This window comes from Ictidomys tridecemlineatus, chromosome 4, assembly GCF_052094955.1.
Source record: "Ictidomys tridecemlineatus isolate mIctTri1 chromosome 4, mIctTri1.hap1, whole genome shotgun sequence".
Classification (NCBI taxonomy): domain Eukaryota; kingdom Metazoa; phylum Chordata; class Mammalia; order Rodentia; family Sciuridae; genus Ictidomys; species Ictidomys tridecemlineatus.
In genome coordinates, this window is record NC_135480.1 from 173,530,573 (window position 1) to 173,551,995 (window position 21,423).

A 21,423-nucleotide genomic window follows, 5' to 3' on the forward strand; every position below is an offset into this window, starting at 1 on the left:
ATGGACTTTTAAAGTCCATGAAACTTTTAAGATTCAAGAGACTAAGTGACTTGCCCAAGGCTGGACAGCACTGTTGTAAAAGAATCGGGATTTGAACTCGAGCAGTCTGATTCAATGCTCTTCTGTTCTCACGGAGTTTTGCTATTCTGCCTTCTCCTCAGAGCTCCCCTCCCCCATCTAATGCTGCCTGTGTACCACATCCTTCCAACCTCCCCCCCCCCATTCAGACCAAACAAGAAGAGGAGGCACTGGAGTGGAAGGGAGCACAACTTTATTAGGAAATGTAACCTGAGGAACATCTTCAACAACACCCAATCCAACCCTTCACCTGGCTCCTGAAAGGCTATGTGCCAAAGATGGTATTGACACAAAGGACATATGACAAGATTATGGGGGTTGCTTCTGGAAGGATCCTTTGGTAGATGCTGCTGGAATTGACTAGGGAGGTGGTGCCCTCCTTTTACAATGAGGTAGATGGAACATCAAAAGAAAACCTTTTGGCATGGAGGTGGGGTGTGGTCATCTCCCAGGGCTGGGTCCCAGAGTGAGCATCCTGAAAGAATCAAGGCAGAAGGGTGCCTCCTCCCCCCTCAGCAATGGAGCTGGGACTCTTAGTTCTGAATAGGAGCTCTCAGGGCAAGGTGCTGGGAGGGTGCCCAGTAGAAGGTGGGGGTGCAGGGTTGGTTGGGCCCTGGGAAGCTGGCACAGGCTGGCGGCGAGCAAAGAGAACACCTGGCAAAGGGGTGAGGAAATGGCAAAAGCAAACACAAGCAGGAGAGGGTGGGACACAGAAACAGAAGGAAAAAAAAGTAAGTGTCCTGATTGCTAGAGTACCACACACATACCCTTGTCACAACCAATGAGGACAAGTCCCTTTGGTCGGTGAGAAACTCCTATGCCAATGCAGATACCCTCAAACAGGTAAAAAAGAAATATTGACACTAATACATAGGCAGATATCCCATGATCACCACGCCACAGAGGCCATGCCTTGGACCCCATGCCATAAACACACCCTTTAACCCATGCCAGTGTAGCAATCCCCTGAACCCCATGTTACCATGCAAGTTCAGCTATCCCTGAACCTCATGCTAGTAGAGAAAAATCTAAAACCCCCATGCTAGTCTAAATACCCCTGACTCCATGCCAGTGTAGACAACCTACAGTACCCATACCAGTGTAGACCACCCCGTTGATCTCTAGCGCCATGTTGATACTGCTGATGCCACTGCCTGCCAGATTGAGGGGCCCATCCAGCCGCTCTTCTGTCCAGGAGGGGGAGTAGTCACATTTCAGGGAATCAGATTTCAGACTTAGAAGTCCCCCATTTCTATAGATGGCCCACATTTCACTTTAGCCCCCATACCTGTAATCACACTTGTCTATACAGGGAATTGGCTGCCCACCTTCATTACCTATCAGATCATGGGTCTATCTTCCCTCAGTGCATAGGACTGAAGACCCCTCATCAACAAGCCATTCCTCACCCCTCAAGGGAACTTTGCTGCGGGGCAGGAAACTGGGGGGTGCACTGGGTCGAGGTGGGTCCATAGGGCTCATTAGCACAGCCCTCTTCTCTGGAGGCTCCTCTGTTGCCAACTTCTCCCGTGCTGGTCCCAAGGCAAGGCCCACAGGTAGTTGCAGATGAGAGGTTGGAATTCCACTCTCCTCTGGAAGAACAAGTCATTACCTCCTCAGGCCCAAGCAATGTGGTTCTTCCCCAAGTCTGGGACCAAGAGAGGTCATCTAAGCTCAAAGCACCAACTTCAATCTCTCTTCCCATCCAGAACTTCAGGCTAGAGGCTGGGGTGTGGTGTCAAGCCCAAAGGGCCAATATATAGGTTTGGGTTGGTTTAAGAGAATTTGGGAGACTTTCTTGTTCTTGGTTGTCAAATAATCCAAGACATAAGGAGGCAGACCACATGCAAACAGTCCTGGGTGCATAGGGGTGGAATGAAGCTGCTATGGATAAAGCTGCTATGGACCTTTTCCTGAGCTTGGTACCTGGTACACCGGGTTAAGCCTTGGATTCAAGGCTTTATTGACTCCAAACCTCAGGACTTCTATACCTTAGCAATACTCAAACTTCAGAGCCCAGTCAAGTCTTGTTGCTCCCAAATTGCAATGCCTCCCAGACCTCGGGATCCCTATTCTTTCTTTCTTTCTTTCTTTCTTAAAATATTTTTAGTTGTTGATGGACACAATACCTTTATTTTATTTATTTATTTTATGTGGTGCTGAGGATGGAACCCAGTGCCTCATACATGCAAGGCAAGTGCTCTACCACTGAACCACAACCCCAGCCCCCACTATTGATTTATTTATTTACCTATTTATTCTATTGTGGACTGAGGCGTGCTTTTCCACTAAGCTACATCCCCAGCCATTTTTATTTTTTATGTTGACCATTTATGTTGCTAAATGGTCTTGCTGCCTTTGAACTTGCAACTCGTGCCCCGCAAAATCCTTTCATTAATGTTTCCTACATCTCAGAGCACGCATAGACCTCAAAACCACCCCGCCCCCAAAGCCTCCAGGGTTCCTCTCACCTTTCTTAATAGGGCTGGGACTCAGCTGGGCGCAAGCAAGCGCTGGTAGGCCAGAGGCGGAACCCTGGGCGGGTCCAGAACCAGGGCCGGAGAGAGGCGCGGGCGGGGCTGGGCCAGGGCCAGAGGCGGGGCCGGGAGCGCCCCTAGCGGGTGGCCCTGCTAAGGTGAAGAGCGGAGCTGCGGTGTAAGCCTGGCGACGGCCCTCGCGCCGATTGCTGTCTATGGCGGCCTGGAGTTCCCCCGGGGAGCTGAGCGCCCGCGTCTCGCACTCGTACGGGTACAGGTACTTCATGTACCTAGAGGCGGATCGGGGCAGGGAAGGGAGGCTGGGCCCAGCCGGTCAAGTCCCACACCGCGCCGCCCTCCACATCCACACCCCCACCCTGCGTGCCCTTCCCTTCCAACAGCACCCCAGGCCTCACTGGGTGCGGAGAGTGAAGGCGGCTGAGGTGATGGTGGTGGGCAAACTGAGGCCCCGCGTGACCTCCCGCCACACTTTTCGGTTGATGACTTCTACCAGGCCGCCCTTAGCGGTCACCAGGCGAAACAGCGCATACAGGTCCAGCACCTGCTTCGCCATGATGGGCACACGATTCACTGGTGTCCCTGACGGGGAGTAGGCAGAGAGTCAGAACACCAAGTAGGCCCTGTCTGAGGGCATCCCTGGGGGCTGAGGGAGTTGAGTGCCTGCACTAGGCTTAGAGAGGGAAGGCAGAGGGATAGGGAGGTAGGATTACAGGCAGAGCCCCCAGATCCTCCAGGGCCTCCATCGTAGCAGGAAGGACGGGAGTCTAGACCAGGGGTCAGCAAACTTATTCTGTAAAGGGCCAGATAGTAAATATTTCAGGCTTTGCAGGCCAATAGATCTCTGTCACAACTAGTCAACTCTACAATTGTAGCCTGAAAGCAGCCTTGGAGAATACCTTCTAGAGAATGGATGCAAATGTGTTCCAATAAAACTTTATTTGCAGGCTCTGAAATTTGAGTTCCACAAGCTACAAATGTTATTCCTCTTTTAATTCTATTTTCCAAATTGGTTAAAAAAAAAAGAAAGAAAGAAAACCATTGTATCTCTAAGGTAACTGGATTTGGCCTGAAAGCTTTAGTTTGCCCGTCAATCCCCAGGGTAGACTGTAGGAAGGACTAGGGGAGAGCTGAATTCCCCTAAACATCAGCCCCCAATGGCTGCCCAAGGCGGAGGTGGAGGGGAGCGGGGGCGGAGAACCATGGCAGGTGGAAAAGAATCAGTTCCTGCCTGGGCCCCGCCAACTCTGCAGCCAGCGCCACCCCCGCCAGCCAGTCCTGACAAAAGGGCCTGTCTCCGCTGAGCGATGGGCCCCAGTTAATTCCTTACCGATCCCGTCCCCCTTCCACCGCCGCCTTTGGACCCGAACAATTAGCTGCGGCCTGATTAATGGGGGGAAATTATCGGCCCTGCGGGACCGCCCTCCCCCACTCCCCACCCCCCAACCGGGCAGCCCAGAAGAGGGAAGCAGGGACTTAAAGGGAGGCAGAGCTGGGGGTGTGGGTAGTGCTGGGATCAGCGCTGACTACCCCACCCCATTCTCAGCATAGAGAAGGCCCCAAGGAAGAGGCAGAGAGGGGACACTGGGACCAGAATAACCAATGTTCCCTGGGGAGCAAGAGGTCCTGGGACCCCACCAAGTGTCCCTGGGAAGGACAGAAAGGGATGCTGGGCCTGGATGGTGGTCCAGGGAGACTTGGACCAGCAGCTGCACTAAAGGAGGGGGGGCTGCAGTGCAGCCAGTTAATTAGCGGCTTATCAGGCTGCTCTCTGAGTGAGTTAATTAGCTTTGTAGAGAGAGATAATGAGTCAGTGTTCAGTCCCATGAATCTGGGAGAAGCTGAAGTGATGGACTGCGGCCCACCCTGATCCCTTCCTGGACCCTTCTTGCATTATTTCTTCCAGCTCTGGAAAGGAATTCCTTCTCTGCCAACTTCCCATACTTACATGGTCCCCCAGCCCACCCCTTGGGAAGTCCTTCCTTCAGTCTAATCCTAGTCCTTCCTGCTACAGAGCACATGGGGAATTCCCTGACTGAAGCAGGGGAAAACTGAGAAAAGACAAGGTTGGAGGAACTGGCCCCCCACCATAAAGAATTAAGGTATTACCAACCCTCCAGTACTGGGACCCCACCCCACCCCAAGCCAGTCACCCTCAATTCCTCCTCCCACCCTCCCAATTGATTCCACACTCATTAAGCTGCCAGTGGGCTGGTGACTAATTAATCCTGGGGTGGAGAAGGGGGGCAGGGTCAGAGGTTAAAGACACTATTGAAGGCCTAAAGGACAGGTAATGCCAACCCTAGGCCCCTGCTGGGAGGACCCCACCTGGGGACTACATCCTGGTGTTTCCCTTCCTCAAACCTGGTAAATGGGGGCAATTCTAGGTCCTTCCCTGCATCACCTCACTCACCCCTCTTCTGCATGAAGCTAAACAGGTCATCCAGAAATTCCTTCCTCTTGGGATCTGCATCAAGTTCATACAACTGGGAAAGGACCAGGGTCACTCTTTAGCTCCATAGAACCCCCTCCCCTGGGACCCCAATTCAGGTTGTACCCTGAACAAGAGTCCCTAGCTGAAGGGGTAAGTTGGGCCTGAATATGGACCCCCTGGTATTAGGCCCATCCCAGGGGTAGGTAGGGGTGCCTTTTTCTAAAACATACAGATCCATCCTGGCTAATGGTGCTCTGGACATCTCAAAACACTCATAGGGAAATTATAGGGAAGAGGGGAAGCAGGAAGAAGCTCGGGCTGCTTATCCTGTCCTCGGAGAGGACATTCCCTAGGAAAGAAGCCAGGCTACGTTTGTGCTCCACTCTGAGGAAACTGCTGTGTGTCTGAGGCATCATTCATTCTCATTCATGTGTAAGGCCCTCATGCTGTTCACATCCTTGTGTTCTGGGGTTTGTGTTGTGTAAAAGGCAGGAAGGATGCTCAGGGACTCCTGGATTGACCTTCTGGCCTGAGCTTCCAGAGGAAGCTGCCACAGAGGCACTGGCCAAGTGCCACAGGACCTGCGGGGTTAAGGGATGAGGAACCTACCAGTCATCCTTCTAATTCCTAGTCACCTAGACCCCTGTCCCAAGCATCACCTCTCAAATCTAAGAAGAGCAATTCCCAAAGTCATAGTCATTGACCCAGAATAACAGTCCCTGAGTAACACCTATAGGTAACACTCCATCCCCCAATAAGAACTTTCAGAGAAAAGATCACCCATGAGTAACAAAACCTGGAGAGTCACATGCCCACAACACAGAGCCCTAAGTCTTAGATGAAGAGCTATAAATAATATTCACACTCTCCAAGTAATAAGTCCCAGAGAAACAGTCATGAGGGCCATATCTCTGGAGTAACAGGACCCTGAATAACACATTCTTTCACTAATGCCACAGTTCTAGCCACAGATGAAGACATCTAGAAAACATTGAAGACCAACAAACACCCTGCAAGTAATGCTGCCAGAATAGCACACCTGGAGTCACAGACCTGAATAACACCTTCATAGTGACAGCCTGGACTAGTATCCTTAGAATAAAACCCAGAGGGTTTCTCAGGGAGAAAGAACCTTGAATTAAGGTCATGTGAGTAAGTCTTGTCATTCTCAGCTGCATAGGGGCCTTTTAGTCACACTGTAGCTGTAATGGCCAACACAGACTGGGAACTATCATCCATGAAGTTTAGGCCAGGTAGAACATTTGGATGGGAGAGTGGTGTGATAGGAAAGAGGAGGGGTGTACCAGCCTGCCAAGGGAGTGGCGATATCTATTCTGACTCCAAAGACAGAGGGAAATGGTATGGGACACCCCTACTGGCCCTGGTGACTTGATGTGTGAAAGGGTAGGTAGAGTGGTGCTGGTACAGGAATTCCTAAGCCCCAGAACCCTCTCCCTCAAAGCCCTCTACACCTCCCACCTTTTTTATGGACTCACTAATGGCTTCCAATTTGTCAGTCTCCGTGTTTGGGGGTGTCTTCTGCACCTCTTAGAATTGTTTTTGTGCACTTTCCACATATCTGAGTGTCTTTCCCACCCTGTCTATCCCCCAGTCTTGTCTGTCTCTGTCTCTCTCTCTCTAGGTCTCCATGTCTGCCTTTCCTTCCTTTAGAGGGCGTTGGGGATGGAGATGGCTCTGCTTTTGCCCAGAGGGAAGGAAGGGGGGAACCCTTAGAGTGAGGGAATCCTACCTGCTTGAACTGCTCCTCATAGGTCCACTCGTGGGGATGGGGTCCAGGGGGCTGGCTGGAAGGTGAGCTGGGGCCCTGGGCCCTTGGACAACTCTCATCAGTTGCCTCCTGCTCTGCTCCAGCTTCCTCCCCCTCCTCATCCTCTTCAGCATCCTCCTCTTCATCAGCCCCAATTTTCCCCAAGGCCCCCTCTGGAGCCTGCAGGGTCTGGGGACTAGGAAAGGGAGGTCGGGATGGCAGCGGTGGATGTGGAGGAACCAAGGGCCCCACCCCTTGGGCAAGACGAGCAGCCTGCTGTCTCTGCAGGACCTCCATTACAGCTTCCAGGCGCAGTCCCCCTGCTGGGGTCGGCCCTGGTACCAGGCGGGGCCCAGAGGAAAGGGCCATCTGTGGGGGAGGGAATTATGGGTGCTGGGCATTGTTGCCCTACACCCCCCAACACATGGGAGGTGGTCATGGACTCAGGGACATGCAGGGGGTCTTAAAAAAAAAAAAGACAGAGCTTTCCCAGAGATGTATAGAGACAGAGATAGAAAAAACAAGAGATACAGAGACCAGACCCAGGGAGTAAGAAATAGCCATGACTGAGGACAGGGAGAGGCTAAGCAAATCATAGAGGGTGACAAGGACCAAGGGAGATAGAGGAGAGGAGAAGAGAGATATGAGAAAGGGGGTGGGGAGATTGATTGAATGTAACAGAAATACACAGATAGAGATGGAGATGGGACAAGGAGAGACTGAAGTGGACCTGAGAGAGACCAAGATGGAGAAAGACAGAGATTAGACAGAAACATAGATGGGAAAAGATGAGATTGATAGACATTGGGTAGAATGACAGGAAGGGTAAGAGAGAGGAACAAGAAATAAAGGATGTAAGTGACAGGCAGTCCAGATAGAGACAGAGACAGAGTGAATCGAATAGAGACAGGTTGAGAGAGATAAGGAAAGACCGACGACGCAGCAGAAGACAGAAGAGAGGTAATAGAAAGAGATGGGGCGAGACACAGAGACGAAGAGACAGGCAAAAACAGACTGAAACAGGGCAGGCAAAGGACAAGAATCAAGCAGGTGCAGGAACAGAGGGCGGTGGGGGCAGTGATTGGGAGCGGGACGGGCTGGCAAGAGGTGGCGGACCGGCAAGAGCTTGCGGAGTCACTGAGCCCAGCTCTCTGGCTCCCGGCACCCGACAGCCGCACTCACCGGCCTGGCGCGGCCCGCTGCCCCGGGTGTCTCCACGGCGGTCCCTCTGCTCCGCCCGCCTCGGGGGCGGCCCCTGCTTTTGCTTGGTTCCTGGCTCAGGGTCCCCGCCGCCGTGCGCTCTTGCCGTCCTGCGCTCCTCTGGCAGTGGCGCGCTCACTCGCGGCAGATCTGCTGGCTGCGGTCGCGGGGGCGGGACCCGAGCCCCGGAAGGCGGGCGGGGATGCAGGGGGGAGAGGCCCCTGTGGGCTCTGCTTCTCTCAACCCCCCAACAGGTGTCTCCCACCTTCCTTACAGCCAGACTCCGGGGGCGGGGCGCTGGAGAGCCATGGGAAATCGGGAGCCTGAGGAGTCCACCGTCGCTGGACTCTGGACTAGGACCCCGCCCCACCTCACCAAGACACTGGACACCCATTCTCAGTGCCGGGCGTGCACACACAAACAACCGCTTTCACACACCAACACACCTTGTCATAAGTTCAGGCACGCAGCTGCTCAATTTTACACACTGGGTTCCATGGCACTACGGCGTCAGAGACCTGGGCTGGCTGTGATCACTAGTGAATCACTCTGCGGGATACTGGGGTGAGTATTGAGCCTGGCCAGAACAGAAGCTTCTTCTCCTGCTCTGTCCACATGGTATCCTCAACTGCATGCGTGATGCAGTTTACACACAGGTGTGCATATGGCGATGTATCCACACCTATGTACTCCCACACTCAGAGGTCTTTGAGCTGCCTATGCACCTGCAGCAAGGTATAAGCACCACATGCAACTACACAACTACATACAGTTCTGTCTTTTAAAAAATCTCTTGACATTCTATTATATATTTCCAAAGGTGCACAGGAGAAGAATTAAGAGTATAATGAGCCCCAGGCACTCATCATTTGTTTGTTTCACAAGTGATCAGCATTTTGCCCACTTTCACACACATTCTCCACTTGTGTGTTCCTGACACCCAAATCTCTATTTCCCCTCAGTCAATTGCTTTGGTCTCACCCTACCCCAACTATCCACCAGATGCTGTTCCTTTATTGGGGTTCCTAGGTGCCAGGCCATGATTTCTCTGAGCAGCTTGGACCCTATTCCTCTGGGACACCCCTATACTTATCCAGTTTTATTCGGTGCCCAAGGAGACCTCTACCTACCAAAGGCATGATGATCATCCTAAGGTGAGGGAATAGTAGGTGTCTGTAAGGGTGAAACATAATATGGGTATGCAGTATCAAGGACCATTCTCAATGAGGTCCCTGGGTGACCTCATATCCAGTGAGGCCCACATGCCCAGGGCCATGATTCCTTTAGAGGGCAGGAATCTAGGAATGACCTTGTCTCTTTGCTCCTCCCTCCCGCTGTTCAAATCAGTCCACTCATCTCAGCCTCAGCTTGCCCCAGCCCAGACCATTGGTTCTTCTTACCAGGATCTATGTTGGATGCCTGCTTTCCTCCTTCTCTGCAGCCCAGATCTAAGTCCTTGCTTTCTATGGAACATTCCACCACTTCCCCATAGCAGTTGGCTATGATTTCTCCTGAGGCAGAGCCAAATCTTCTTCTCTGCCCACTCACCCCTATGCTGGGCCCACAGAGGGGAGAACTGGTGAATGCAGAGAGGCCAATAATCATGCCCTCCTCATTTTGTGGATGACTAGAAGGCAGAGCTTAGAAATCCATGGAACTCCAGTGTCCAGCTTGCTTCTCTTTCCCCCAGCTTCCCAGGGCTGCTCACAATATCTAGAGAGATAGATTTCTCTTGAAAAGGTAGGAACTTGCTTGGGGAAATTCAGTTCTGAGGGTTTGGAGATTGCTTTTTGCAGAGTTTGGGTTGGGGGAGGAGAGAGGCATGGAACTGAGCAGTTACCCCTTTCCCTTCAAAATAAAAAGTATCAAGCAAAATAAACACACCTTTGTGGTCTGAGCTGGGAGGGCTACAACTGGGAAGGGTTAAGGGGAAGGAATAAGCCTGAGTAGAACCTGATTTTTCTCTCTCTTCATCTGTGAAAAGGAAAGGTTGCCTCTCACACCCACACAATAGTCTGGCCCTATACTTTACAGAGACAAAGACAAACAAAATAATCTAGACCTGAAGAAACCAATACTTCATTAATCCAACATATATTTATTGAGTACCTACTTTATGCCAGAAACTGCTGGAAACAGGTGTAAATAAAACAAAGTCCTTGTTATAATACATAATTCTAGTGGAGGAAATATATATTGTGTCTGATGGTGATAGATACCATGGAGAAGGGAATAGAAACTGGAAAGTGTATTGGTTATCTATTGCTGTGTAACAAATTACCACTAAACTTAGAAGCTTAAAACAAACATTATTTTCTCACAATTTCATGGGTTGGAGATTCACAAGTGGCTTAGCTAGGTGGTTCTGACTCATTCATTGTCTTTTATGAGACTATAGTAAAAATGTTGGCTAGGGCTGCATCTGAAGCCTTGACTGGAGCTGGAAAATTCACTTTCAAGCTATTGATAGGAGGCCTGTTTGTCCCCCACATGGACCTCTATACAGGATTGCTTGTGTATCCTCTTGAAAAGGCAGGTGATTTCTCTCAGAGTGATCCAAAAGAGATTAAAGAAGCTGCAATGCTTTTTATGGCCCAGTTCTAAAAGTCACACACTGTCACATACATTGTTAAAGTACATAAGTAAGTCTAGTCCACACTCAAAGAGAAGGAAATTAGACTTCACCTTTTGAAAGGAAGAATACCAAAACTTTTTGCAGAGTGAGCTGGAGTGCAGCTCAGTGGTAGAGCATTTGCTTAACATTCACAAGGATCTGGGTAACATCCCCAGCACTCACAGAAAAAGAAATTTGTGGAGGCATTTTAAAAACCATCACAGAATGGAACGCATTATGTAAGTGTTAAGTGAAGGACTCTTTGAGCAGGAATTAAAAAAGGGAAGGACAATAGCTATAAAGATATATAGGGGGTACTGTGGCTGTGGCTCAGTGGTAAAGTGTTTGCCTTGCATGTGTGAGGCACTAGGTTCAAGCTTCAGCACCAGGCAAAAATAAAGATACTGTGTTTTCATGTACAAGTAAATAAATATTTATATATATATATATATATATATATATATATATATATATATATATATATATATATGAAAGAGCTTTGAAGTCAGAATAGACAATGAAAATATCCTGAGGTAGAAGGGTACTTGATGGGGCTGGGGATGTGGCTCAAGCGGTAGCACGCTCGCCTGGCATGTGTGCAGCCTGGGTTCGATCCTCAGCACCACATACAAACAAAGATATTGTGCCCGCCAAGAGCTAAAAAATAAATAATAAAAAATTCTCTCTCTCTCACTCTCTCTTTAAAAAAAAAAAAAAAAAAGAAGGGTACTTGATGTGTTGGTAGAGAAGCTAGGCCACTGGTCCTACAGTAGTTGGGAGTGAGTTGGATGCTTGGTCAGAGGTAACATGGGCTTGGAGTAGGCCAATGGAAGGGGTGAAAGGACAATGAGATGCAAAACCATTGTAAATGTCTCAGGAGCTTGAAAGTCTGCCTCCAGCTGCTGTGTGAGAAACAGCAAGCGTGATCAGTTTACATGGTCATTGCAGTGGTCCAGTCAAGTGATGATGGTGTTTTTATCTTGAGTGGTTGCAGTGAAGTTGGCAAGAAGTGGCTAGAGTTTGGATATGTTTTGAAGATAAACCAGATTCATTGATGGATCAGATATGGGATAGAAAAGAATGAGAGATGTCTAAGAGAACTCCAAAGTTTTTGGTCTGGAGAGCTGAATAAATGGGAGTGTCCTAAATTAGAGAGTAAAGACTACAGTGGGTGGAATGGGCCAGGATTGGGAGAGAAATCAGTTTACTTTAGCATCTAAAGTATGAGATAACTATTAAACAGCCAAATCAAAATGTTCAATAGAGATGGAACTCCAGGAAGAGATGTAGGCTGAGACAAAGATTTAGAAGTCAAGATATATAGATGGTATTTAAAGTCATGAAATAAATGAGATCACTTGGGAGGGGACATAAAAAGTTTAAGGACCAAGTCCTCAGAAGTCAGAAGTTGAGGAGATAGGGTTGACAAAACAGGCAATAAAGGAAAAAAGTATCCTAGAACCTGAAAGTGTTTTAGAAGTGATTGCTTTTGTCAAAAGAAAGGTGAGAACTATGAAATGAGTACTGGACTTAGCAACAAAAATGCAGAGGATCTTGGAAGTCTAGTCATTGGTGGGGGGGGGATGGGCACTGGGATATATCTGACAGATATATGCTCTGAGCCTAGAAGCAGAGCTGTTTTTACCAGGTGGGAGAAATCCTCCGTGGAGGTATGATATTACAACCCAGAATCAATAGAGAGGCCCCAGCCAGGAGGGCCTGTTATAGCCAATATAGTAGTATTTGAGATGGCCAACTAGCCTGGGCTTCATAGTCATTTAAAGTCACCTGTTTCGATTTTTAAATTTGAACTTTTGATGTCATTTTCAAATGAAGTTATACATGCAGTCTTTCATATGTGTTCATTAGAATATCAAATTTAAAAATGTCTACATAAAATTATAACTGTTTCTTCCATTTTATTTATTTATTGATACCAGGAATTGAACCCAGGGGTGCTTAATCACTGAGACACATCCCCAGCCCTTTCTAATATTTTATTTAGAATTGCTTAGGACCCCCTAAGTTGCTGAGGCTGGCTTTGAACTTGCAGTCCTCCTGCCTCAGCCTCTCAAGCCGCTGGGATTAGGGGGCATGAGCCACCATGCTTGGCTCTCTTCCATTTTTAACATACCCGGAATTCTAAAAGATGGGATTAGTCTGGGCCTTACTCAACACAAGAGGGGCAAGACAGGTGAGGAAAGCTTGGTGCCTAGAGTATAAACGTTAAGAATAAGTCTTTTGATGTGAGTGCACTTTAGGCCTCTTTTTTGTCACTTTAATCCTAGCCCTATCTAATTCTCATACCACAGGTAGTGTCTGCTCCCCACTCCAGCTTCCTCCACAGAATGGAGGTATTCCTGCCCTAAGTGCAGATGGATGCCATAATCTGGAAACCCAGAAAAAAGCAGGCTTGAGAATGATGCCTTTTAGCTCAAAAGTGAGTATACACTGCCACCTCATGGCCATCCAGGGCTGGATTCGGAAGACTTCCTAGAATTGTACCAGCACAGTAAAGACAAGACACCTCACTCAGGTCCAAATTTCTTAAACTGTGGTATTCATAATTGTGTTGGAAGAGATCTTATTACACATGCTAATTTCAAGGCCTCACCTCAGAAAAATTGACCTCTCAGGATGGAGCTCAGTGAACTGTGGACTCAATGAGCCTCCTAAGTAATTCCTAGCCACAATCAAGTACACAGTTCCTACTACAGTCCAAAGCCATTGTTTTATAAACTGAATTGCAAGCGAGAGGCCTCCTGAGGTCCCCCAGAAATTATGGCTTTCTCTGCTGCTCAGACACACAAAGAAATGGAACTGTTCAATAGGTCTTTATTAACACAGACAGACAGACAGATGGACAGAGAATGTAGCACAGGCAGTGTTCTGGAAATGGTGATGGTGGTGTGCGTGCGCACATACAGAGAAAGCCTTCTCTGGCCTAGAGAAGGCCCCTTGTACCCAGGCCTACCTCTTCAGGCCTCTCTCTCAGTGGTGAGACCCAAAGTTTCCCATCATACCCCAAGGGAAGGACAGGGGTCTTTCGGAGATGGAGGACCTTTACTTCAGAATTCTCTACATTCCTCTGGTTCCCCAACTGACTTAGTTGCTGAGAGGGTGGGGGACAAGCCACAGGGGCACTTGCATAGCAGGGAAATGGAATGGAGATAAGGCATATGGTGAGGACAAGGGAGGTAAAGGGGAAGGACATCATAGCTGTAGGTGAAGGGGGCCTCCAATAGGCAGCTCCTCTTCCCCTTTACCCCCCTTCCCAGATTACTGCTAGATTGAGGAGTCAGGCAGAAGCAGAGTGTAATAATACTCACCCCACCCTTAACTCCAGAGCCCGACTGCAGACAGGAATCTCTGGAAAGGCCTGAGTTAGTGAGTGAAGCTTGTGATGTGTTGAAACATGACTGGTCCTCTAGGTATACGTGGGACTCCCTCTCTGGATGAGTGTGAGTGCATGATCCCGCAGTACACACAGGTCTTGGCATCTACTATATATGTCCCATTTGTTCCCATGGGTCTCTGTATGGGATGTATAAGCATGTTATGTCCCTCCTTGTCCAGCAGGACCTCAGTATCTGTATGGTTTGAGTATGTCCCTGTCTGTACATGGGTTCCAGCAAGTGGATGTCTGCAGGCCTGCCTGCTCCTGTCCATCCACAGATCTTCCTTCAGGCCTGAATGGTCAGGGGTCCTGGCCAAAGAGGTAGGTGGTGAGCTCAAGCCGGAGGCCCCGGGCATAGGAGCGAAGGGTATAGAAGAGAGTGAGGAAGTCCTGGGTGCTAAAGACAGTGTCAGCCAGTGCGAATGCCAGGGTAGATGGGATGACACCCCGTCCATACTCCACCATCCATGTGTTTGGCCCCCACTCCACAGCTGTTGCCTCGCCAGGCCCGTGCATCACTGTTTCCCCTGGAGGAAAGGGAGCACCCATGTGAGGAGTCCAGCTCTGTTCTGCCCTTCCATTGCTGTGCTTCCCTGGCCCATGGAAAGTATCCTTATCTGGGGGTGGGAACTGAAGAGACAGCTTCAGGAAAGGAAAAAGTCTTCTTACCTCACTGACTGATCTCCTATCTTGAAGGGAAAACAACTCAGTCAACCAATCCTAAATCTTCTGTGGGGGCTCATGTTCTCTCTTGGGGGAAGCCATGAAGGGCTACCCATCTTGGCCAAGGGTTACTGAGTGGAAGTCTACATTTCCAAGTCTCATAAATATCAACTGGAAATTTAGCTAAACTTGGGCTTGGCTGGTTAGATATGGAGGGTTGGTTGCAAGGCTTTCTGTTCAATCACAATTTCTATATGTTTACATTCAACCTCAAACTCACTTGGAAGCCCAAAGCTCTACTTTTTATGTAAATTGCTTCATTATTAAAAAAAAAAAAAAGGTGATGGAGACAACTGTCTTATAATATCTGGGTGTAAGAGTGTTGCTGAGTACCAATTTTTTCCCCAGCAATTGCTAGAATATTGTCTGGGTAAAACAGTGTCTAGGCAAATAAAATCAGACATGCTTATTACATGTTATTACATGTTGTGTCCCTTTAACATAGGAAAGCAATAAGGTCCCTCAGATCTAGCCCCCAACCACTTGTGGCCTAAGGGGACAGGGAGAAAACCTTGGGGAGGGCCCACTCCCTGCCCCCTCCCTTCCCCAACTGTATGCCCTCCCCTGCTCCCCTCACACCCTCCACTCCCTGCCCTCGCTTCATGAGGGCACCCACCTCTCTGATAGAGTCTCCTAACTCACCTGGGTAGAATACCTCACTTTTGGTGGTACCCTCTCTCCACTGGTGGAAGATGCCAGAGATGATCGTGTCTGAGATCTCAGCCCAATAGCGCCCTAAGTGACAATCGGATGGACACCAACAATTAGGGAATCCGCACTATCATATCGCCCAGCCAAATACCAGAAAGGAGGGCTTGGGCCCTTGTATAGCCCCAGCCTCCCAGTCTGGCCCGCAGCTAGCACTGACCCGAATGGCCGCGGGAGCCCAGGGCTGTGCCGAAGAGCAGCACGTACTCAGACAGCGAGGCGTGCAGAAGGCACATGGCACCCATCCAGCCACCCGCGTTCACGAACACCCACTGCAGCTCCTCGTCAGGTAGCACGTGGCCTGGGTGCAGCCGCCGCAGCTCCACGATCAACCGAGAGAAGGCTAGCTCGTGGTCCAGCCCTGGCGGAAACGGAGGAATAGCAGAGTCAAGGCAAGCTCCAGGCCCGGCCTTCCGGACGGCGCCCTCGGAAACCTCGGCTCCCCTCCAGGGCCGCCCGCCCCGCTCCCGCCCTCAGCTCGCTCACCAGCGTACTGCCGCGCTAGCTGCGCGATCTCTTCGTGCTGGAAGACGAAGCTCCGCGTTCCCAGCCAGAGCCAGACAAGCTGGGCCAGCACTGCCACCGCAGCCAGAAGCAGTGCGACCCACGCCCACCGCCGACCCACGGCCCACTGCATCCTGGTGGGCTGCGCAGGAGGGAGGCTGGGGCTGGGACTGGGGCTGGGGCTGGGACTGGGGCTGGGGCTGGGACTGGGACTGGGGCTGGGGCTAGGGCTGCGACTCCGCCTCCGAGCCTGCCGCCGGCAGCCCACCGCTCGCTCCCCTGCCAGCACTGTGGTATGGCACGCCTTGGCCAATCGGAACAGTTCGGGGACCCTAGCACCGCCCCTTCGGTTGAACCATTTCCTCGCCAAGCGCGTAGAGACGTGGGGCGGCACAGCTCACGTGAGGGGAGGGCGTGGGCTAACCTCCGGCTGCGGGCGTTAGGGTATTCAGGGAGGGTCTTTCCTCCGCCGCGCGAGATGATGATGGGGGTGGGCGGCGGAGAGACCCAGATGGGCTCTCTAGCTGGCGAGCCCGGAAGTAGAGCCTTCTGCGACTCGTGATTGGGTCCGCCTCTGAAAGCACTGAAACGGGGAGGAGGTAGTGCAATCCTTGAGCATTAGGGAAGGCTTTCCAGAGGCGGTGACATTAGTGAGACGTGGAAGGCATTCCAGTCAGCGGGACCCACTCCGGGAACAGAGGCCGAGAAGACAGCATGGAGTCTTTTTTTTTTTTTTTTTTTTAGAGAGAGAATTTTAATATTTATTTTTTAGTTTTCGGCAGACACAACATCTTTGTATGTGGTGCTGAGGATCGAACCCGGGCCGCACGCATGCCAGGCGAGCATGCTACCGCTTGAGCCACATCCCCAGCCCAGCATGGAGTCTTCAGGGGCCTACAATTTATTCTTTGTTCCAAAGCACGAAATGTGAGAGGTGGCCTTGCAAACCAATGGAGGGTCATCCCAGGTATCAGGAGGGCAGCGATAGAATTGGATCTTGCCACAGAATGGCTCAGGGCTACACAGTGGAAGGGAGCAAGGTGAGAGTTGAGGAAATCATGACTATGATCCAGGTAAGAAAACAGGTCTCTGCTATTGGAGATGGAAAAAAAGAAAGGGCTTCAGAACTCTGGAAATATCCAGAGTTAGTAGGCTTCCTCTCTCTTCTTCCTGAAATACTCTTTTCTCTCCAGCCCATTCCCACCCCTTCTCCATAGTTGGCTAATAGGCATTTGAGTGTCCGGTTCTGAAGTTCAGATCCAGTCGAGGTAGATGATAGGAATTGTCATTCAGGGATATGGCTCTAAACAGTGCAAGCATGATCTCATTCCAGTTTAGAAATCTCACTGGGAATCCTACAGAAAAGATGGTAATTAAAACCTAAAATATGGGGAAGGAGGGGGAAAGTGCTCTGGAATGATATTGGCTAAAACTTAATGTTATATTGTCTATTGTGTGCATGTACAAATATGTAACAACAAATCCCACCAGTATATGCAACTACAATGCACCAATTAAAAAAACCCTAAAACATGGATAAAATCTCAAAAGGAGGGAGAATTGAAAAGATAAGGTGAAGGACAGTGTTCTAGAGAACACCAACCCTAAGGGATAGGCAGAGGAAGAAGAGAACAAAAACGAAGAGAAGCAAAAGAGAAAAAAGAGGGGGCATAGTGCTGTGATTAATATATAAATTTTGAAGCTGGACAGCCAGGTTCAAAGCCTGGCTCATAACCACCTAATAGTGTGATCTTGGACAAATTCCTTAAACTCTCTGACTCAGTTTTCTTACCTGTAAAATGGAACAAATAAAAGCACATACCTTTATGGTAATAAAGATTGAGTAAATATTTTTAAAGCAATTAGTGGGGCTGGGGATGTGGCTCAAGTGGTAGCGCGCTCGGCTGGCGTGCGTGCGGCCTGGGTTCAATCCTCAGCACCACATACAAACAAAGATGTTGTGTCCGCCGATAACTAAAAAATAAATATTAAAAAAATTCTCTCTCTCTCTCCTCTCTCACTCTATCTTAAAAAAAATGTTTAAAAAAAAAGCAATTAGTGTATGGCACATGGTGGTCATTATATATGTTATATGAATAAAACAAAGTAGTAGAAGAGAATAGTCTCACACATGGGAGTGATAGAATGAAGGGCCAGCATAAATATAATTGAGAGGTTCAATAAGACAATGGAAAATAATCATTAGATTTCTCAGTAGGGGCATGTGGCAGAGAAATGAGTGTTGTCTCCAAAACTACATTCGTGAACCCATTTCCTTTTGCTCTCTCTTTTTTTTAATATTTATTTTTTTAGTTTTTGGCGGACACAACATCTTTGTTTGTATGTGGTGCTGAGGATCGAACCCGGGCCACACGCATGCCAGGCGAATGCACTACCACCTGAGCCACATCACCAGCCCTCCTTTTGCTCTTGAGCAACCAGATTATATTCTATTCTACTCTGTATTTAGATTAAGCCAAGTGATTGTATTCTAGGCAATGAAATATAGGCAGAAATTAAATGCCATTTCCAGATCTGGCTCTTAAAATGTCTTGTGAAATTCTTTACATTCTTTCTCTATCTCCCTTTTTCCCTAACAGTACTGGGGATTGAACACCCAAGGCCTTGCACATGATAGACAAGTGCTGTACTACTGAGCTACATCCCCAGTTACAGGTGCGTGGGCGCACACACACACACACACGTTTTTGGTGGCGTTGGGAATCAAACCCAGGACCTTATGAATGCCAGGCAAGGTACTTTACTACTCACCCACATCCCTAGCCCATGAGCCACATCCCCAATACCCAAGCCCTTTTGTATTTTTTATTTTGAGACAGGATCTTGTTGAATTGCTTATGCAGGCCTTGAACTCATGATCCTCCTGCCTCAGCCTTCCAAGTAGCTGGAATTACAGATGTGCACCACCATACCCACCTATGTTGTCTTTTGATCCTCATGTTACCATAATTACAGAGGACATAGTAGAGAATTCTGAAGCCTTAAGGAATGGTAGAGCCACTAGGACTGTGGAGCCTAGGTCCCTGAATGCTGCATAGAGCAAAACTTACCCCCATCCCAAATATACACCATGGATTATAATACCAAGCCACTGAGCTTGTGGTTGTTTGCCACCGAGTTGAGGGTTATAGCAACTAAGGTTACTGACTAATACAGGGCAAAAGACATCCTATAATTTTTGTGCAGCTGAGAGTAGAGGATGAGAAAAAAGACTATTTTTTAGAAACTGGGTAGAGAAAAGAATGATAAACCCAGGATTAGAGGCACAGGCCTATACTCCCAGTTACTTTGGAGGTCAAGGCATAATTCAGGGTCCTTCAGCAACTTAGAGACCCTGGGTCAAAAAAAAAAAAAAAAAAGACTGGGGATGTGATTCAGTGGTAAAACACCCCTTGGTTCAATTCCAAGAATCAAATATTAATAATAAGAAAGAAAGAAGGGATTATCTAGAGGAGAATACAAGGTTGAAGGAATACGTTTTTATATTTCCTTTGGCTTCTATGGCACTCGTGAGTTATGCATTGTCCAAGAACCCTGAGGCCCTTCTAGATAATTCCTCCTTGATCTTTCCTTTCTCGATCAAGTTTCTTAAAAACAAAACAAACAAACAAACAAAAAAAACCTCCATCTTTTCAGACTCTACTCTTTGCTGCACATAATATAATAACTATCTTTTGTCTGTATTAGGGTAACAACCCCTAAAACTCAGGGGCCCCTGAGTTTTAGGGGTAGGAGGGGCTAGCACAAAAACTTGGTTTCTGCCCTCCCCCACACCCCCATTTCAGGCAGTCTTCTGAGACCATCTGGTCTTGCAATTCCCCTGTCTGGTCTTTCAGGAAGCTCCTCTAGCATACTCTGGTTTTTTTGTTTTGTTTTGTTTTGTTTTTGTTTTGTTTTGTTTTTTAAGTGTTTTGTAAACTTGAATGACCCCAGTTAGGAAGACTAAGTAAGGCACTAAGGGTCAAAGCCATCATCCCCAGATGTTATTCCAGAAAATACACCTCTGGGATCTGGGAGGAGGAGTGCTGGGTAGGCCTCATCTAAGTCATTCTCCTTTCCCTCCAGAAAGTGACCTGGAGAGATACAGAGGAGACTAAGGAGATGTTCCTAAGGAGATGTTCCTGGTGCATGCCTGTAATCTCAGCGGCTCAGGAGGCTAAGGCAGGAGGATTGTGAGTTCAAAGCCAGCCTCAGCAACAACTAGGTGTTAAGCAACTCAGTGAGACCCTGTCTCTAAATAAAATACAAAATAGGGCTGGGGATGTGGCTCAGTGATTGAGTGCCCCTGAGTTCAATCTCTGATATCTCTGATATCCTCTACCCCACCCCACCCTCTGCCAAAAAAAAGGAAATGTTCCTGAAGGAGGTCAGAAATCAGTTGTCCTGAACTAGGGAGGGGCATTGAAACACTGGTGTCTCTGGTGTCCACTCAACAAAGACATCTGCAGAAGTAGAAAAGTAAGGTTCTGATCCCAGTCTCAATCCCTCCTATACCAGTGGGAACAGGTAAAACTCATCCTTCAGTTCCTGCTCTCTGTCCTGGACATAGTGGCCTCTTCAGATTCCAATCTGAGGACTCTAGGGCAGAGATCAGGTAAATGGCCAGTGACCCAATTTTTGCAGCTCAGCTACAGAAATACCTGGCTCCGCCTGGCCTGGCTTGGGGGAAGGGGCCTCCCTGCCACAGTTCAGCTTTCAGCTCACTAGGTTTCTGTCCTGAATCCCATTGAAGTCTCACAGCACTGGGAATTTTCTTGGAAATCTACATTCAAATTTCAGCTTAGCCACTCATTCTCTGGGTAACCTGAGGACTCTGGTCCCCACTATGATATGGGGAGGAGATTTAGCAATATTTAAATGGCTCTTTGGGCGTGCCTGGTGAAGGAGATGGAAATTTACCCCCCACCCCATAGGCCCCAGGGATCTACAACTGTTCCCCTACCTGCCCTCGTGTCCTGCCCTAAATGAGCCTGCCAAAAGTAACTGACCAACTGACCTGGCCCTGCTAAACTCTATAAACCCAGATCCTTGTTGGAGCCCGCCATCATTTTCCCCTTTCTAAAATATGACCCTCTGTTGCTTAATAAAGCATTACTGGTCTATTGAGGTCTGCCTCCATTTTCTTTTCATATTCTCTTTCATGTGCTTTCACCAGGGGAAGAATTAATTTGAATCTGTTTTAGTGTTAGCTAATCCATCTGATAGAAGAAAAACTTGGAGAAGGGGATATATAAAGGAAACAAACACTTCTGATGCCTCCCAGATAGCTGGAGCTACTTTGCTATTGATAGTCCTTCTTCACCCACCTGCTTATCTTTCTTTCTTTCTCTCCCTTTTTCTCCCCCTGCCCTTCCTTGCTTCTTTCTTTCCTTCCTTCTCCCTCTCTCTTTCCTTCTCTTTTTCTTTCTTTGTTCTTGACACTGGTCTCAAATGATCCTCCCACTTCAGCCTCTCAAGTAACTGGGACTACAGGTGTGCAAT

The 21,423-nt window shown here is 48.7% G+C and overlaps 2 protein-coding genes and 1 long non-coding RNA gene across 5 annotated transcripts; 1 reads left to right on the forward strand and 2 right to left on the reverse strand.

The window, feature by feature from the left end:
* Positions 1-254: 254 nt before the first annotated feature.
* Positions 255-13,265, reverse strand: Arid3c (AT-rich interaction domain 3C). Of its 2 annotated transcripts, XM_078047769.1 has the most exons (7): positions 6,758-13,265; positions 4,987-5,059; positions 2,972-3,155; positions 2,550-2,845; positions 1,488-1,670; positions 1,176-1,265; positions 255-732 (listed from the first exon to the last, which is right to left on the reverse strand). In XM_078047769.1, exons 1-7 carry the CDS (start codon positions 7,142-7,144, stop codon positions 632-634), a joined length of 1,314 nt encoding a protein of 437 aa, XP_077903895.1. In that variant the 5' UTR covers positions 7,145-13,265; the 3' UTR covers positions 255-631. The 2 variants fall into 2 exon arrangements, with proteins under 2 accessions (XP_077903895.1, XP_005326280.3); XM_005326223.4 differs by lacking the exon at positions 1,176-1,265.
* Positions 13,266-13,404: 139 nt separating this feature from the next.
* Sigmar1 (sigma non-opioid intracellular receptor 1) lies at positions 13,405-16,211 on the reverse strand. Of its 2 annotated transcripts, none has more exons than XM_040285959.2 (4): positions 15,904-16,211; positions 15,578-15,778; positions 15,352-15,444; positions 13,405-14,383 (listed from the first exon to the last, which is right to left on the reverse strand). In XM_040285959.2, the coding sequence occupies exons 1-4, from the start codon at positions 16,052-16,054 to the stop codon at positions 13,974-13,976; spliced, it is 855 nt and encodes a 284-aa protein (XP_040141893.1). In that variant the 5' UTR covers positions 16,055-16,211; the 3' UTR covers positions 13,405-13,973. The 2 variants fall into 2 exon arrangements, with proteins under 2 accessions (XP_040141893.1, XP_005326281.1); XM_005326224.5 differs by having other exon boundaries at positions 14,188-14,513; positions 15,904-16,204.
* A 1-nt stretch (position 16,212) lies between these two features.
* Positions 16,213-21,048, forward strand: LOC120889834 (uncharacterized). The gene is made up of 2 exons (XR_013438164.1): positions 16,213-18,597; positions 20,008-21,048. It is a non-coding gene; the product is annotated as an uncharacterized LOC120889834 (long non-coding RNA).
* Positions 21,049-21,423: the final 375 nt, after the last annotated feature.

What these genes read in the sequence shown, in the direction of transcription:
- Arid3c (XM_078047769.1), bottom strand. Translation starts at nt 7,144, where the DNA reads ATGGCCCTTTCCTCTGGGCCCCGCCTGGTACCAGGGCCGACCCCAGCA. An exon ending in TCCCAGCCCTATTAAGAAAG is followed by an intron (nt 1,671 to 2,549) that starts GTGAGAGGAACC and finishes TTGTTCTTCCAG; the next exon opens with AGGAGAGTGGAATTCCAACC. An exon ending in CAACGGGGTGGTCTACACTG is followed by an intron (nt 733 to 1,175) that starts GTATGGGTACTG and finishes CCCCTTTGCCAG; the next exon opens with GTGTTCTCTTTGCTCGCCGC.
- Sigmar1 (XM_040285959.2), bottom strand. Translation starts at nt 16,054, where the DNA reads ATGCAGTGGGCCGTGGGTCGGCGGTGGGCGTGGGTCGCACTGCTTCTG. An exon ending in GGGCTCCCGCGGCCATTCGG is followed by an intron (nt 15,445 to 15,577) that starts GTCAGTGCTAGC and finishes ATTGTCACTTAG; the next exon opens with GGCGCTATTGGGCTGAGATC. An exon ending in AAGTGAGGTATTCTACCCAG is followed by an intron (nt 14,384 to 15,351) that starts GTGAGTTAGGAG and finishes CACTGTCTTTAG; the next exon opens with CACCCAGGACTTCCTCACTC.